The following is a 14502-nucleotide window of genomic DNA, read 5'->3' as shown; positions in this document are numbered from 1 at the left end:
ATTTATTGGACTGTGGAACCCTTTTCTCACCTTAACATATATTACTTACTTGGTTTGTGGAACAGACTGGAAAACACCATAGTAGAAAGAGTTCAAGGTTATAGGTTTTGGAGAGACATTTACACATATATTTGAATATTTGTTCTACCTCTTATTTACAAAGTAGGCATTCTTGAGTAAATTTTTAGCTACTTTGATAATCAGTTTGTTTATTAAAGAATGAGGATACCATGGTAAATGTTACTGTGTAAACTTCCCTAGCACCCTGGACTTACAAATATCAGCTGTCATTATAATATAGAAATAATACTTATTATTTATATTCCTGAAAAGATAATACCCTTTAGGTTTAGTTCATAAGAATTTATCTTTAAATTTTAGTCTTGGTCCTAATGGTTAGATAAGTATTTTCTTAAATTCAACATGAATATGATTTTTATGAAGGTTAAATGGTATTGTATAATTAGGGATATTTGAGTGTTAATACCTATAGACATTGGCTAGTCAGTTCAGCAAGCATTCACCAGCAGCCCTTAAGTTTATTTACTATACCATCTCTTTCTCTTCATAAACTGTAGTATATAATCTCTTTTTATTAAGTGGGGAAATGAAACATTCTTCTCTGAGAACATTTGGAGTTTGTGCTCATTTATTTTGCTTTATTTTCTAGCACTATAACAGGGAGATAGATGTGGTAATAAGTCTTTTATACGTGTAATGTCAGGTTATATGAAATTAGGATCAGATGTTATACTCTGTTTCTCTTCTTAGAATAAATATATGGACATGGAAAAATAAGCTTTAAGAACAAGAAAATAAAAAATAATTTCAATATAGATGCTTATTTGGAAAATGTTTTTGGAATGCACTTAAGTGTGATTTTTCTTTACAGTTATATATTTGCCAAATTTCAGACTTAGCAGAAAAGTTGGAGTACAAAGAATTCACATATACCTTTCAGAAACCACACATACTAATACTTGTTTTTCTCTCTCCTTCCCTTTATCTCTTTTCCCTCCCGCCGTCATCTCTGTGTATGTGCCTGTGTATAAAATTTTTGACAAGGACATCACTGTGGGATGAATTGTGTCCCTCCAAAATGAATATGTTGAAGCTCTAACCCAATTGTTATTGTATTTGGAAATGGGGCCTTTGGGAGGTAATAAGGTTTAGATGAGGTTATGAGGGTTAGGGTCAGTGCCCTATGATAAGAGACACCAGAGATCTTGCTCTCCCTCTCTGCCATGTGAAGGCGTAGCTGTAAGCAGCCATCTTCAAGCCAGAACAAGAACGTTTACCAGAATCTGACTGCTGACACCTGGATCTCGCACTGACTCACAGGGAACACATAGTGGCAATAATTATCAGTGTAGGGCTCAAGAATTACTTTGATAGAAACAATGAATTGATACAGAGTTGCTGAGTTTTTTATTAAAGCTCTAAGTCCTTCCTGCTTAAAGACAGGCTTGTCCTTTAGGACTGAGTCATATCTAAATCATATCTCAACTATGGAAAGAGGAAGGGTACAAAGGCTCTAAGTTATATGACTACTCCTAGGTGAATGGGGACTTTAATACGAAGTGGATTTCAATCTCTATATTAGATAGTTGCTAAGGAAATGTTTTGATGATTGATTGCCACTTTTTGGTTTTAACCTGTACTGTTAGTCACTACTTGATATTTGATTAATTTGATTATGTATCACATCCATTTGATTAACAAATCCATAATCTGATATCATTTTTGAGACAAAGTCACTTTTATTTTGTGTTCTTTTGTTTTACAATAAGGAAATCTATTTTTATATTAGTGGAAGTAGCAATGGACTAATTAAGGACCTCAGTTCCATTACTTGTTAGCTATAGAAGAAGTCAGTCTCCTGAAATGTAGAGTAGAAATAATAGTCTAATGTATTGTATTAGTCTCCTTAGGCTGTCATGACAAAGTACCATAGACTGGGGGCTTAAACAGTAGACATTTATTTATCACAGTTCTGGAGGCTGGAATGTCCAAGTTCAAGGTGCTGGCAAGATAGGTTTCATTCTGAGATCTCTTCTCTGGGCTTGTAGGCAGCTGCCATCTCACTGTATACTCATATGACCTCTTCTTCATGTGTGCAGGGAGGAAGAAATTGAGAGAAAGAGCACCCGTGAACGTGTGCGCGAGAGCAAGCTCTCTGATGTCTCTTTTAATAAGGCAATTCTTTCCATCATGAGGGCCCCTGAGGGCCCCATGCCCATGACTTGATCTAACCCTAATTACCACCCAAAGGCCCAGGCTCAGATACCATCACTTTGGAGATTAGGCCTTCAACATTTGAATTTTGAGAGGACACTAACATTCAGTCCATAATACTTATTTCACGAAGTTATTGGAGAATCAAATAATTGCTAACATTTCTCGAATGTGTTTTCTGCTAGCTGCTATTCTAAGTACTTGTATTTCATTGGTTAATTACTCGTAGTAACCCTAAGAATTTTAGACACTATTATTTATCCTGAAGAAATCTGAGGTTTAAAGAAGTGAAGTAAGTTGATCAAGATCACTCACACACACACACACAATCTGAATTAGCTCTTCATACTTTTTCTCAAATGCTACCCATTCATTACGGCCCAACTCAACTTTTTCCTTTTTTAGGAAGTTTTTTCTGGTTTCCTTCAACCTTGAGAGATTGATCTTGATAGGACTTTTTAATAGTATAAATTGTCTATATCATCTGTTCTTTTGTGCTGCTGTTATTCAGCTTTGTATAACTTAACCAAAATAAATTATAAGCCCTTCACAACCATGGGCTGTGAGTCTGATCTCCTTTATCTCATGCATATAGAATAGAGTGCTAATTATTGGTAAGGGTGATTAAGTGTGAACATTGGGAAACCTCACATCAAAGTAACACCTTAATTTGTAAAAATGAAAGGGCATTCTAAGACTGTCTGTATTAGGGGAGCTTATAAGTGGTTTGTGGAAAGCAGAAGACATACAAGTCTTTTAATACATTGATACTTTTAATATTACATTAGCGGCCAGGAGGGATATATACCATTTCCAGAAATTACTACTTTAATTTTCAAAGTTAGCCTGTTTGGAGAATTCAGGTCGGTATCCTTATCATTCTTTTATTTCGTCTGCTATCTGTGGCCATGTTGTGCGTTAGACTTTACAGAGGAGGCATCGGGCTGTGATTTATTTTCATTTTTAATTTTAAAAAGCACTTGAAGTAAGTTGAATCTTTCTGAATTAAATGGTGAAATTGTCCTTGTATAAAAGACATTAATGTTTCAGCAATTTTCTATAATGGTTCAGGGCACTTGGAAAACAAACATCTTATGCCATTAGTGAAAGCTAACTAACTGACTGAATATAGACTATCCTAGGTCTCTATTCATAGAACCATGCTTTTCTAGACAAAGTAGTTTGGAAGGCAAAATATAGAATGCTTTCAACCAGAATGTATGAGTGAGGAAGTTGATTTGCGAATTATGATTCTAATTTGCTTGACTGTCAATATAACAGAGATTATAATACTTAAAAGTTGATTCTTGAAAGCTGACTCCTTTAAATAATGAGTAAAATCCCAAATCTGCATCTACAATATAGTGGTCCTTATCTTAGGGAGAAAATTAGAATAGTTTTATAATTCAATTTGTTACATATACTGTGCTACCGACTTTTATAAGCTGTATAGCTTAATCATCACTGTGACTCTCTGAGGTAAAGTAAGTGTTGCCTTCATTCCCTTCAAATGAGGAATGAAACAGATTAACTGTATAACTCGACCAAAGTGATGTATTTGATAAGTGGAGGAATCAGAAATTGAACGTAGGCTTGACTTAGAATTTGATAGTAATGATGTTGGTGATGGTGTTAGTAATGAGAACATTTATTTTATTACTTTGCATGTGATATCTAATGCAGTCTTTAAAGTAAATTATGAACAACATGCATCAGACAGCTGAGGAATCCGATGCTTAGAGAGATTAAGTAATTTGCCCAGGGCCCCGCAGGAAGTGCCAGGGGCTGGACTGTGCATAGATCTCTTCCTCAGCAAGGCCCGCACACTGCAGTGCGCTGCCACCTCCTAAAGCTGGTCCTGCTTCCATTATACACACTTGACTCTAGCATGAACTCCAAGAATATTTGACAATATTCAAATTACATTTCATTATAAACTGGTTTATTAACTAAAAGTTATCCATTTCATCCATGTCAATTTTATAACCATTCGTGTAGACAAATTGATTAATCAACTAAAAAGTATTCTGGTCTATATTTGAATATTTCCTACTCTAATGAAATTAGTATTTATGAAATCACTTAATTACTAAAGAACTAATACAGATTTTAATTTGTTACTTATTGTCTTTGCTTATGTAACATTGAAGGATTAAAATATATTTCTGAAGACTGCTGTGTGCATTATAATCATAGAAAGGCAGTGTTAGTAGCAAAAAGCAAAGATGAAACCAAATTTTCTTCTTTTTGATATAGTTTCTCTCATATATCTTTTTTCAGATCATTCTCATTTTGGCGGCTACCGACCCAAGGATTATAAGGTATGTAGTAAAAATTACAGAATGATAATTATCCTTGCTTTTAGATAAAGCGTAAGTCAGAAATTATCATAGTCAAAAAAATGTACCAACAATAGTTATGTCATGAATGTCGTTATTTTGGCTACACTGTCAAGTGGTAGAATAGACTTCATTGCATGTCTTCCTACAAGTATTTTGTGGCTTTTGATTGTTCATTTGGCTTAATTACTTACTGAATGTGTCTGTGTGTTTGAGAGACAGAAAGAGAAAAATTGGCTGGTACTTTGCCTAGTACCTGGCACAGTACTATTAACAAGCTGCGGTCACTCACAGAGCATCCTCATAATATCTCCATGCAGTTTATGCTATTTTCTTTAAGTTCACCTTTTTATCTCACCACTGTAAGTGAAAAATTATCCAATGCTTTAAAGGAATGATAGCCATTAAAAATGCAGTGAAAGCAAAATAATTACTAAGTTCTGGCTAGATAACTGCTGTTTTCCAAAGGCTCTGAGCCATGTTCTCAGTTTCTTAAAATGAAGTATACTGAAGATTTCTGATTGAAAGAGAATTGAAAAGAAAATACGTTTTTTCTTTTGTGATGCCGTGTAATTTAGTGTCTGTGTCCATGTGCCATGTAAAATATTTTATATATCAGATAAAATCATTTTGAGTACCATATTAATGATCCGCCGTAACATTAGTTCATGTCCTGCATTTTCAGAAGCACTGCCTTAGAGTTTGTCTTTTCTGCTCCTAAGTGAAAGCTGCTTGATAATAAGTATTATATTTGGGAAAATAGAACAAAACAAAAAATATAGCTTTCCTTATAATATCTTTGCTTATTTACTAGAAAACAATTCATTTCGTGCTTGCTGGCACCAAATAGTACTTTGCTACACTTTGCATGTAATGAAGGAAATACAGAACAGTTAAGTAACAGGTCAAGGCACTGTATGATTACAGGCTCAGATCTACCAGAGTGTCAGGACCTTCCACATGGAACTTTATAATAGTTCATTTCAGGCTGACTAAATTGAAATTGTTGAGAATGGAGACTGGAAATTTTTTATTTTTAACAAGTTTCCAGGTGCTTTTTATGCAGCTCTCATGTCATTTATCCGAGGATTGGCATTTGAGAGTCACTAGTATAAACTATGAATGTAGCACTTATATTGTTAGAGCTATCTCTTGTATAGTGTTTGTATGGGGTTGTGCCCCTGTTTTTTTTCTTTTAATATGTTTTTACTGATTTTAGAGAGAGGGGACGAGAGAGGGATAGAGAGATAGAAACATCAATGAGAGAGACACATCCATCAATCGGCTGCCTCCTGCATGCCCCTACTGGGGATTGAGCCCCCAACCAGGGCATGTGCCCTGACCGGGGATTGAACCAGTGACCTCTTTATTCATGGGTTGATGCTCAACCACTGAGCCACTCGGGCCAGGCTATGCCCCTGTTTAAGGCTGCCCCAGGCCCCTCGTGTGGGCCTGGCATAATTCAACTGGTACAGACCCATCATATTATGTGGAATTTACTCAAACACACATACACCATATACATGCACACTGATGTGTATTATATCTATCTGTGGCTGTGCACTTGTGCACACACGTTGCAGAGCATAATGTTCACTGCCTTGCTTGGGGCCCAGGGAAGCCTTCTTAGTTGTTCTACTTAAGGGACAAGATACCTTTGTAATTTCTTTCAAGTCATGCTTTACAATTTTTTTGCATTCTAAGTTCTTTATTAATCACATAATATGTAGAACAGCATTACAGTGACAACAATTTTTTTCAATTTATGAAATATGCTAGATTCATTCTTACGTATCAAAAGCCCAGTCCTGAGTAAAATGAAGTCTGGCCTTAAAAATTTTGAATAAATGGTGCTGGAAAAATTGGACAGCTACATGCAAAAAAATGAAACTAGACCACCAACTTTCACCATACACAAAAATAAACAAAATGGATAAAAGACTTAAATGTAAGTCACAAAACCATAAAAATTCTGGAAGAAAACATAGGCAATAAAGTCACAGACATCTCATGTAGTGGAATTTTCACTGATACATCTCCTAGGGCAAGAGAAACAAAAGAAAAAATAAACATATGGGACTACATCAAACTAAAAAGCTTCTCCACAGCAAAAGAAAATAGCCTTAAAATACAAAGGAGCCCCACGGTTTGGGAGAACATATTTGCCAAGGATGTATCTGATAAGGGGCTAATTTCCAAAGTGTACAAAGAACTCATACTACTCAGCAAGAGGAAGACAACCCAATTTAAAAATGGGCAAAGGACCTGAATAGACACTTTTCCATACAGGACATACAGATGGCCAAGGGACACATGAGAAAATACTCAGCTTCACTAATCATCAGAGATGCAAATTAAAACCACAGTGAGGGTTCACTTCACACCTGTCAGAATGGCTCCATCAGCAAATCGACAAACGATATGTTCTGGCGAGGGTGTGGAGAAAGGTGAACCCTAGTACACTGCTGGTGGGAATGCAGACTGGTGCAGCCACTATGGAAAACAGTATGGTAGTTCCTCAAAAAATTAAAAATGGAACTGCCTTTTGACCCAGTGATCCCACTCCTAGGAATGTATCCTAAGAATCCTGAAACACTAATCAGAAAGAAGATATGCACCCCTATGTTTATAGTAGCACAGTTTACAATAGCCAAGATCTGGAAGCAGTCCAAGTGCCCATCAGTAGATGAGTGGATAAAAAAGCTGTGGGACATTTACACCATGGAATACCACGCAGCTGTAAAGAAGAAAGATCTCGTACCCTTTGGGTCAGTATGGGTGGACCTGGAGAATATTATGCTAAGCAAAATAAACCAGGCAGAGAAAGTCAAACATCACATGATCTCACTTATATGTGGAATCTAAAGAACTTAATAAACTGATGAACAGAAATGATTTAATGACATGGAAGCATGGATCAGACAGATGAATCTCAGAGGGATGGGGGGGTGGGCTGGTGGGTGGAGGGGGAGAGATTAACCAAAGAAATTATATGCATATATGCACAACCCAAGGACACGGATAATGGTTTGGAGAGGGACTGGGAAGGGGGCTGGGCCAGGGTGGAATGGGTCAATGGGAAGAAAAAGAGTCATCTGTAATATTTTGAACAAAAGTTTCAAAAAAAGAATTTTGAAGATTGGGGCCCTGGCCAGTGTGGCTCAGTTGTTTGGAGTGTCATCCTGTACACCAAAAGGTGGTGGGTTCAGTTCCTAGTCAGGGCACATACCCAGGCTGTGGGTTAAATCCTGGTTGGGGCATGTGTGGGGAGGCAACCCATTGATGTTTCTCTCTCTCAGATTTTAATTAAAAAAAGAATTTAAAGATTGTGTAAACTATTACACTTAATTAAACAAACATGTTCTAAGATATATTGACTGAAGACAATGACAAAACCTTCCTTTTCTCTCTTTTATTGTGATAGTTTTCTAGCTGTTTTCCCTGACATTGCCCTTGGCCCTTCTACAGACTGTTCTTAACATAATAGCTAAGGAGATCTTACTAATTTTTTTTAAAATGAGCATATTTTTTCTGCTTAAAATAGAAGCCTAAATCCTTAAAATCTACCTTTTGACCTCATTTATTATTTAGTCCAGCCCGGCTGTCTTCCTCGCTATTTTTCACATAGCAGGCATGCCCCACCCCAACCCTCAGGATCTTTGCATTTATTTTCTCTCTTTCTTGAATGTTCTTCCCACAGATGTCCCCAGGACTTAGGTCTTGTGGTCTTTACTCCCTGGGCCTTTACTGAGACATTCTCTTCTGTACGCAGTCCTATTTACTATCCTATTTGAAATTAACATCTCCTTCCCTATGTACCCCCAACCCCCTTTCCTGCTTTATTTTCTTCCCATGGTATTTGTCATCCTTTGCCATACTGTATATTTTTATCTATTTGTCTTGGTGTGTGTGTGTGTGTGTGTGTTTAAATCTATTTCCCCTTATTAGAATGTAAATTTGACTACAAGGGCAGGAATTTATGAATTTATCTGTCCTGGTTCATTTATTTGCCTGTCCTCAGAATAAATGAAACAATGAATGAGAATTAGGGCTAGAATTCTGTTCTGTTTGGCCTCATAGCTAAACTAGGCTACAATTTATGTATATTTGTCCTTTGTTTTATATATATATCCCTATCTTTACCTCACCCCTCCTCAAAAGCCCTTAGAGTTAATCACATTTTGTGAATTTTAGACATGTGGAATGAGCAATCCAGATGCGTTTAATGTTGACTCTTACAATAAGAATGATTACTGTATTCTGAAATTTATCTTCAAATATAGCTGTGGCATTATATTTTTTTAACTTTTACAAAGGGTGTGTGTATGTATGTGTCTGTGTGTTTGTATGATGTTACCATATATATTACATACGTAACTTTTTTAACAGGTTATCAGGACACCCCATGGGACAGACTTCGATGACTCTTTGGAAAGGTGTGATGAGTATTTGAGCTCAAGGTCATGTGGCAAGCCCCGGCACTCAGCGAGGACCTTACTTGTCCATTCAGCACCCTCAACAACGCTGAAACATCCTCCAAGCCCTGTGTTACATCGTGCTTCTCTCAGGGAAAGGTAATGCTTAGTCTCTATTTCTGGGCTGCTTTTTTGAATAATCACCACTACTAGAAAAGAGAAGGCAGCAATAATATATGTGAAGTGATTATTTGTAAAAGTATAATTTGATTTTCAGAGGCTTAAGTTGTTTTTGTTTAGAACATACTGCATATTACAATAGTGTTAGGTACTCCTTCCTAGCCCAGTTCTCTTGAAGTGAGTTTATTAGTGAGTTTATTGATTAGGGTGACTTTAATCCTAGTTAAGTACTATAGTTCATAAAAGTGAGGAATAGAGCATGTCATAGTTTGCTTTTAGTAGATTCATAGGTGTTTAATATTTTAGGAATGGCATATGTATAAAAATAGCATAGATTATGTTTTCCTTTTGGTGATAATGATGATGTATATATAGTTGGTATATGGTACTTAGTTTCCTCAGATAACCTCCCTCCAACTCCCCAAGAGAATCTTAATCATGTAAAGATTCTAGCTCTCCCTCTAAAAATGCTTTTGCAGCCAAAGTTAGCCACTAGTTATACTTTGAATGTGAAAGAAATAATTCCTCTTCATCTGTTTTTTTAATTATTGTTGTTGAATCCAAGTTGGAAATTCCTTGCCTCTCCCACAAATAGTAACATAGAAAACAATAGTTGTCATAAATTAAAAAACAGAAAACACCCAACCCTTATTATTTAAAAAAAAATTATAGAAGTTTGAATACATAACGGATATGATACCATCCACAACATGTCTTTACAGGTGCTATTAAAAAGCTAAAGTAGTACACTGTTTTTACAGCATATTAGGGCATCAGGCATAGTGGGCAAAGTTTAAATTAGTTGCAGAAGGTCTATCACAAGTTTGTCATAAAGCTGATATGTCTGTTTGGAGGCTGCATTTAAAACATTCCTGTTCTGAACAAATTCATTCATCTGTTTTCTCACTAGCCTGATACACATTCAAAAGGTTATATGGAGGTGTGCTAGAGACCCTAATCTTGAGATAAGGAATTTTGATTAATATTGCTCTAGTCCAATAATAATCATGCCTATGGGGATCATCGAATTCAGATAGATAGACAGACAGACTCTATATCTATAGGCTTTAAAAGCTCAAGAGAAGTTCTTGAGAGGTTTTTCTGCTGAAGTCTGGTAACTTGCATCTCAGTATCAAGGGGTTTTCTTTGACTTCCATGTCTGCTCAGATATTTAGATACACTGTTGGTGCTACTCTCTTTTAACCTTTTAGAATTAAGGACTTGTGGTTTTGTTGATTAGGTTATTTGCCGTATCTGTAGGTTTTCAAGAAATTTTTTACCTGCATCTCCTTGGATATGTTTTTATAAATATTGTTTTATTTTTCTACTTTCTCACATGTTTTGCAGAACTCTCCAATTATTTACCACTACAGTACAATATCAATTTCAGTCTTTTGTTATTTTATCCTTGTATGTAATTTTGTCGCAGCTTTTGAAGCCTGTGCTTTCAAGGTTGAGGCTATATTCGAATTGTTTTCATTGAGAATAGCTAAGGTCAGTTGTCCTTTTTCCATACTTCAGTGCAGAAGATGGCTTAGATGGTGATGTCTACACATTTACTTTGATGCTGGGTAGTAGATGTGGATACGTTCTTTGCTAGAAGGAAATGAATAATTCTAATATTAAACGTTACCTACCTTATCTATGACTTGAGGAAATTTGAGGTTTAAAATAAGAAAATATAATGGCAATTTAGTTTTGAATTAATCTAAAACAATAAAACTTGGGGGTACTTTCACTGAGGTGAAACGCCTCTACTTTGAATGTATTTTCTAAAAAATATCTAGATTTGGTCTACAAAGGAAAATAAAATATCTTTATGACATTACTAGGAACAAAATCATTTTGTTCTTTAGCACATTCAGTACCACATCTTTAAAAATAAGACATCTTTGACCTGGCTTTTTAGGTCACTCAGCAGTATATTTATGGGTGTTTATACAATCCATTGGAATAATAAGCAATTTAAGTTGCTGTAAATGTAGATTATATGTCCCAGGAAAAATTGGGAGTATGACAGAACATACAACTATGGGAATTTATCTGGGTAAATACTCATTAAAACTAATTAAGTTTTCTCAAAGATTGCTGTTAAATGCTGACTCCTTAATCATGTATATGAATAAATAGACTTTTAAAAATTTTATCAGACTCTAAGCAAATGAATTTTTTATTTATAGTGAAAGTTTGTTTTGCTTTAAGCCCATTTTAAAAACACCTCCAATAGAGGTTCACACCATAAAATGGTTTCAATTTTGATGCGTTACAGTTCAGAAGCAGTTTTCTTCTCAAAGTATAAATGTTAATATTGTGGAATAATTGATATTAGGCTGTAGGATTATTACTAAAATCAGACTGAGAAATACTAGCAAATCTGATTAAAAAGGAACTGATATTTCTTTTAAATTATGCTTACAGTTTTGATTTTTGTAAATGTAGTAAAATATTGTTAGGCAATCTTTCCTTATACCACAGCACAGACTAGTGGATCCTCTCATGGTATTATTGAAGTTACCATCCTGTTGGAGCTCAGATTTTCAAGATGTGTACATATGTAGCAAATAAAGTTTGTCAGTATATTTGTAGAGACACAATAACACTTCCTTTTAAAAATGCAGAATAAAATTTATATGTAGTGGATCATCCATTATTGATTACATTCTTTAAAACAGCTTATGTAAATCATTTATCCAGCTTAATAGTCTATACTCTGAGTAAACATAAAATTATAACTTTTGAAGAACAAACAGGGAGATAAAAAGGCAAAGTTTCAAGCAACCTATTAGCATTTTAATACTCATTTCTTTATAATGGAATCATAGATAACATTTCATATGCATTCATCATTATCAGATCTAGAAATTTTCATTGTTACTCTTATAGCTTAATTCTACTAATTCCAGTTTCGAGTTTGGGAAGGGCATAAGAAAGAGGGGCAGTGCTTTATTTCTTCTTCGACATCTTAATCCAACATTCAGACTCTAACAAAAGACATATTTTTCTTCCCTACTTTTCAATATTTACTTTTTCAAAAATACACTTAGGTCATAGTAGAGACTAGACAAGTGATACCGTCTGTACTGGGATGAGACCATTCAACTTTCATGTTCCCCTGTATTCTTTATTTATTTGTTTGTTTATTGAGGTATAACTGACACACAGCATTATATTGGTTTCAGATGTACAATATGATGATTCGATATTTATATTGTTCACCTGTATTCTGAAGGAGTAAGAACATGATTGAATTATAAATAATATTTTAATCTATTATAAATATTTTGTTTCATTTCATAAAATGTTTTATCATTCTGTATGCAGAAAGGAATTTTTTCCACACAGTTTGAGTATGATTCAGTTAATGGAAATAAGAACTAATTTTAAATGCACTCTACATCGAATTATTGTTCTGATATGAAAATTTATATTCTTTAAGTAGAGATAAAGCTCTAAAGAATTATGTATGGAAATTATTAAAATGATCAGCTATATGGGTATGTTATTCCAAATGCATGTCAAAGTTTATTATTGGCTATTGAACATACTGTGAGTGCTTAATACTACAGCTGAGAATTAGTACCTGGTTTTATATCTACCTCTCATCTTTGGTTGAAAGAAGAGAAATGTTATTCTAATCTTTATATATTATCACATGGGGATAAGAAAACAAATGACTTTCTGTGTCTGGCATTTGCAAGATTCCTTTTTCTCACCCTCTGGCTACAAGTCACCTTTGTTTTTTATGCCTACAGATTCCATTCTGATTGGTGTTCACCTTCAAACTGCGACGAGATCCATGACCGGGTAAAAAATGTCTTGAAATCACACCAGGCTCATCAAAGACATTTTTATGTTAGTTTCTAAAATTTTCTCTTGAAGGCTTTTTATAACTGGGCATGAAAGCCACCCAAGATGCTTAAAGTTTGCAATATTTAATCATTGAGAAGGAAAAGATACAACCTCCATATCTAACTTCCTTCTTGACCTGAGTCATTGTGCAAAATGTTTGACACAGATCATCTGAACAACAGTTAGTGATTATTATCTCATGAAGAGTCAGTAAGTAGTGACTTTATGATAATTTTTTCACAGCCTTCAAAATATGGGAACTCTTGCTTTTTGGCCCAGCACAAACCAGTTCTGTGTCCTACAAACAGATTTGATTCTAAATGGTAGAATGAGGGAGGAGGTGAGAAAGTATGTATTTTGAAAAAACCTCTCAGCTAATTTTTATGTTAATTAAATGTTTAAAAGAGGAAAAGAGCAGATCAGATCTGTCAGGCTTATTATTAGAAAACGTCAATATGAGAAAATTTTACATGAATGACAGGGGAAATAATTACTGTATATTATTTTTGTGTTTGATTTATTAGTTTTAGAAACCATTACTTATCATGAGTGTCATATTGGGCACTAAGCTCAGTCCTGGGGAAACAACTGGATTATGTGACATTGGCATTGGTTTGTGCCGTTTTAAGTTTCTATACACATCAGGTTTTTTAATTAAATTTGTTTTCAAAGTATAACATGAATATCGAAAATACACACATCATTAAGTAATAGCTTCATGAAATATAATAAAATCACCTTATGTAAACTATGTACCAGATCAAGAAACAAAAGGTTATCAGCTCTTTAGAAGTCCCTCCTTTTTTCTCACACCTCCTGCCACTCCAAGGGTAAACACTATTCTGACTTTTAATGGTAAGACTAGTATTGTGTGCTTTGATCTTTATATAAATGACATCCTACAGTGTCTACTCCTTAATTTGGGTATATAGCTACCAGTGGAATTGCTCAGCCGTGGGATATGTGTCCATTCAGTTTTGTAGACATGCCAAAGATTTTCCCCAATGATTCTAACAGTTTTTACTACCACTACCAGTGTCTGAGGTCTGCTTGTTTCACATCCTCACTGCTACTTTAACTGATTGTGTGTGTATGCTTTTGTGTTTTTTCATTTTGGCATTTTTAAAAGCATAAGTAGGAAATGCCATGTTTCTTCCAAAGAAAAACAAATTGATTACATAGGAATAATAGCTGTTTATTAATGTTCACTACAGGCCAGACACTGTGCATATATTATTCCATTATATCCTCACAGAAATCTTCCAAAGTAAGGATTATTATAAGTACTATTTTACAGATGAGGAGAGGAATTAAGGCTCAGAAAAGTTAAGTGACTTATAACAGGTCAAATAGTTAAGATGATTGATTGGAGCCAAGATTTGAATCTAGATTAATACTCTTTTAACCACTAAGTTCTACACAAATACTCAATGTCAATCAGATACACATAAGCCTGATAATATAACCAAATACAAAGGTGTAAA

At 34.8% G+C, this 14502-nt stretch overlaps 1 protein-coding gene across 4 annotated transcripts in view; it reads left to right on the top strand.

Moving 5' to 3' along the window:
- The window catches only part of SPATA6 (spermatogenesis associated 6), a 63602-nt gene that overhangs the window by 39316 nt on the left and 9784 nt on the right, over window positions 1–14502 (top strand). For 3 of the 4 annotated variants that reach the window (XM_081145621.1, XM_081145623.1, XM_081145624.1), the window contains 3 exons: window positions 4516–4556; window positions 8964–9148; window positions 12922–13021. In XM_081145621.1, coding sequence (XP_081001747.1) covers window positions 4516–4556; window positions 8964–9148; window positions 12922–13021 — 326 coding nt within the window. The remainder of the gene's footprint in view (window positions 1–4515; window positions 4557–8963; window positions 9149–12921; window positions 13022–14502) is intronic. The other variant, XM_081145622.1, reaches the window with a different exon arrangement.

The sequence above is a fragment of the Miniopterus schreibersii genome (assembly GCF_964146895.1).
Source record: "Miniopterus schreibersii genome assembly, chromosome: 8".
NCBI lineage: Eukaryota > Metazoa > Chordata > Mammalia > Chiroptera > Miniopteridae > Miniopterus > Miniopterus schreibersii.
Note: the sequence above shows the minus strand (reverse complement) of the source record. Positions and strands in the feature narration are given on the sequence as shown.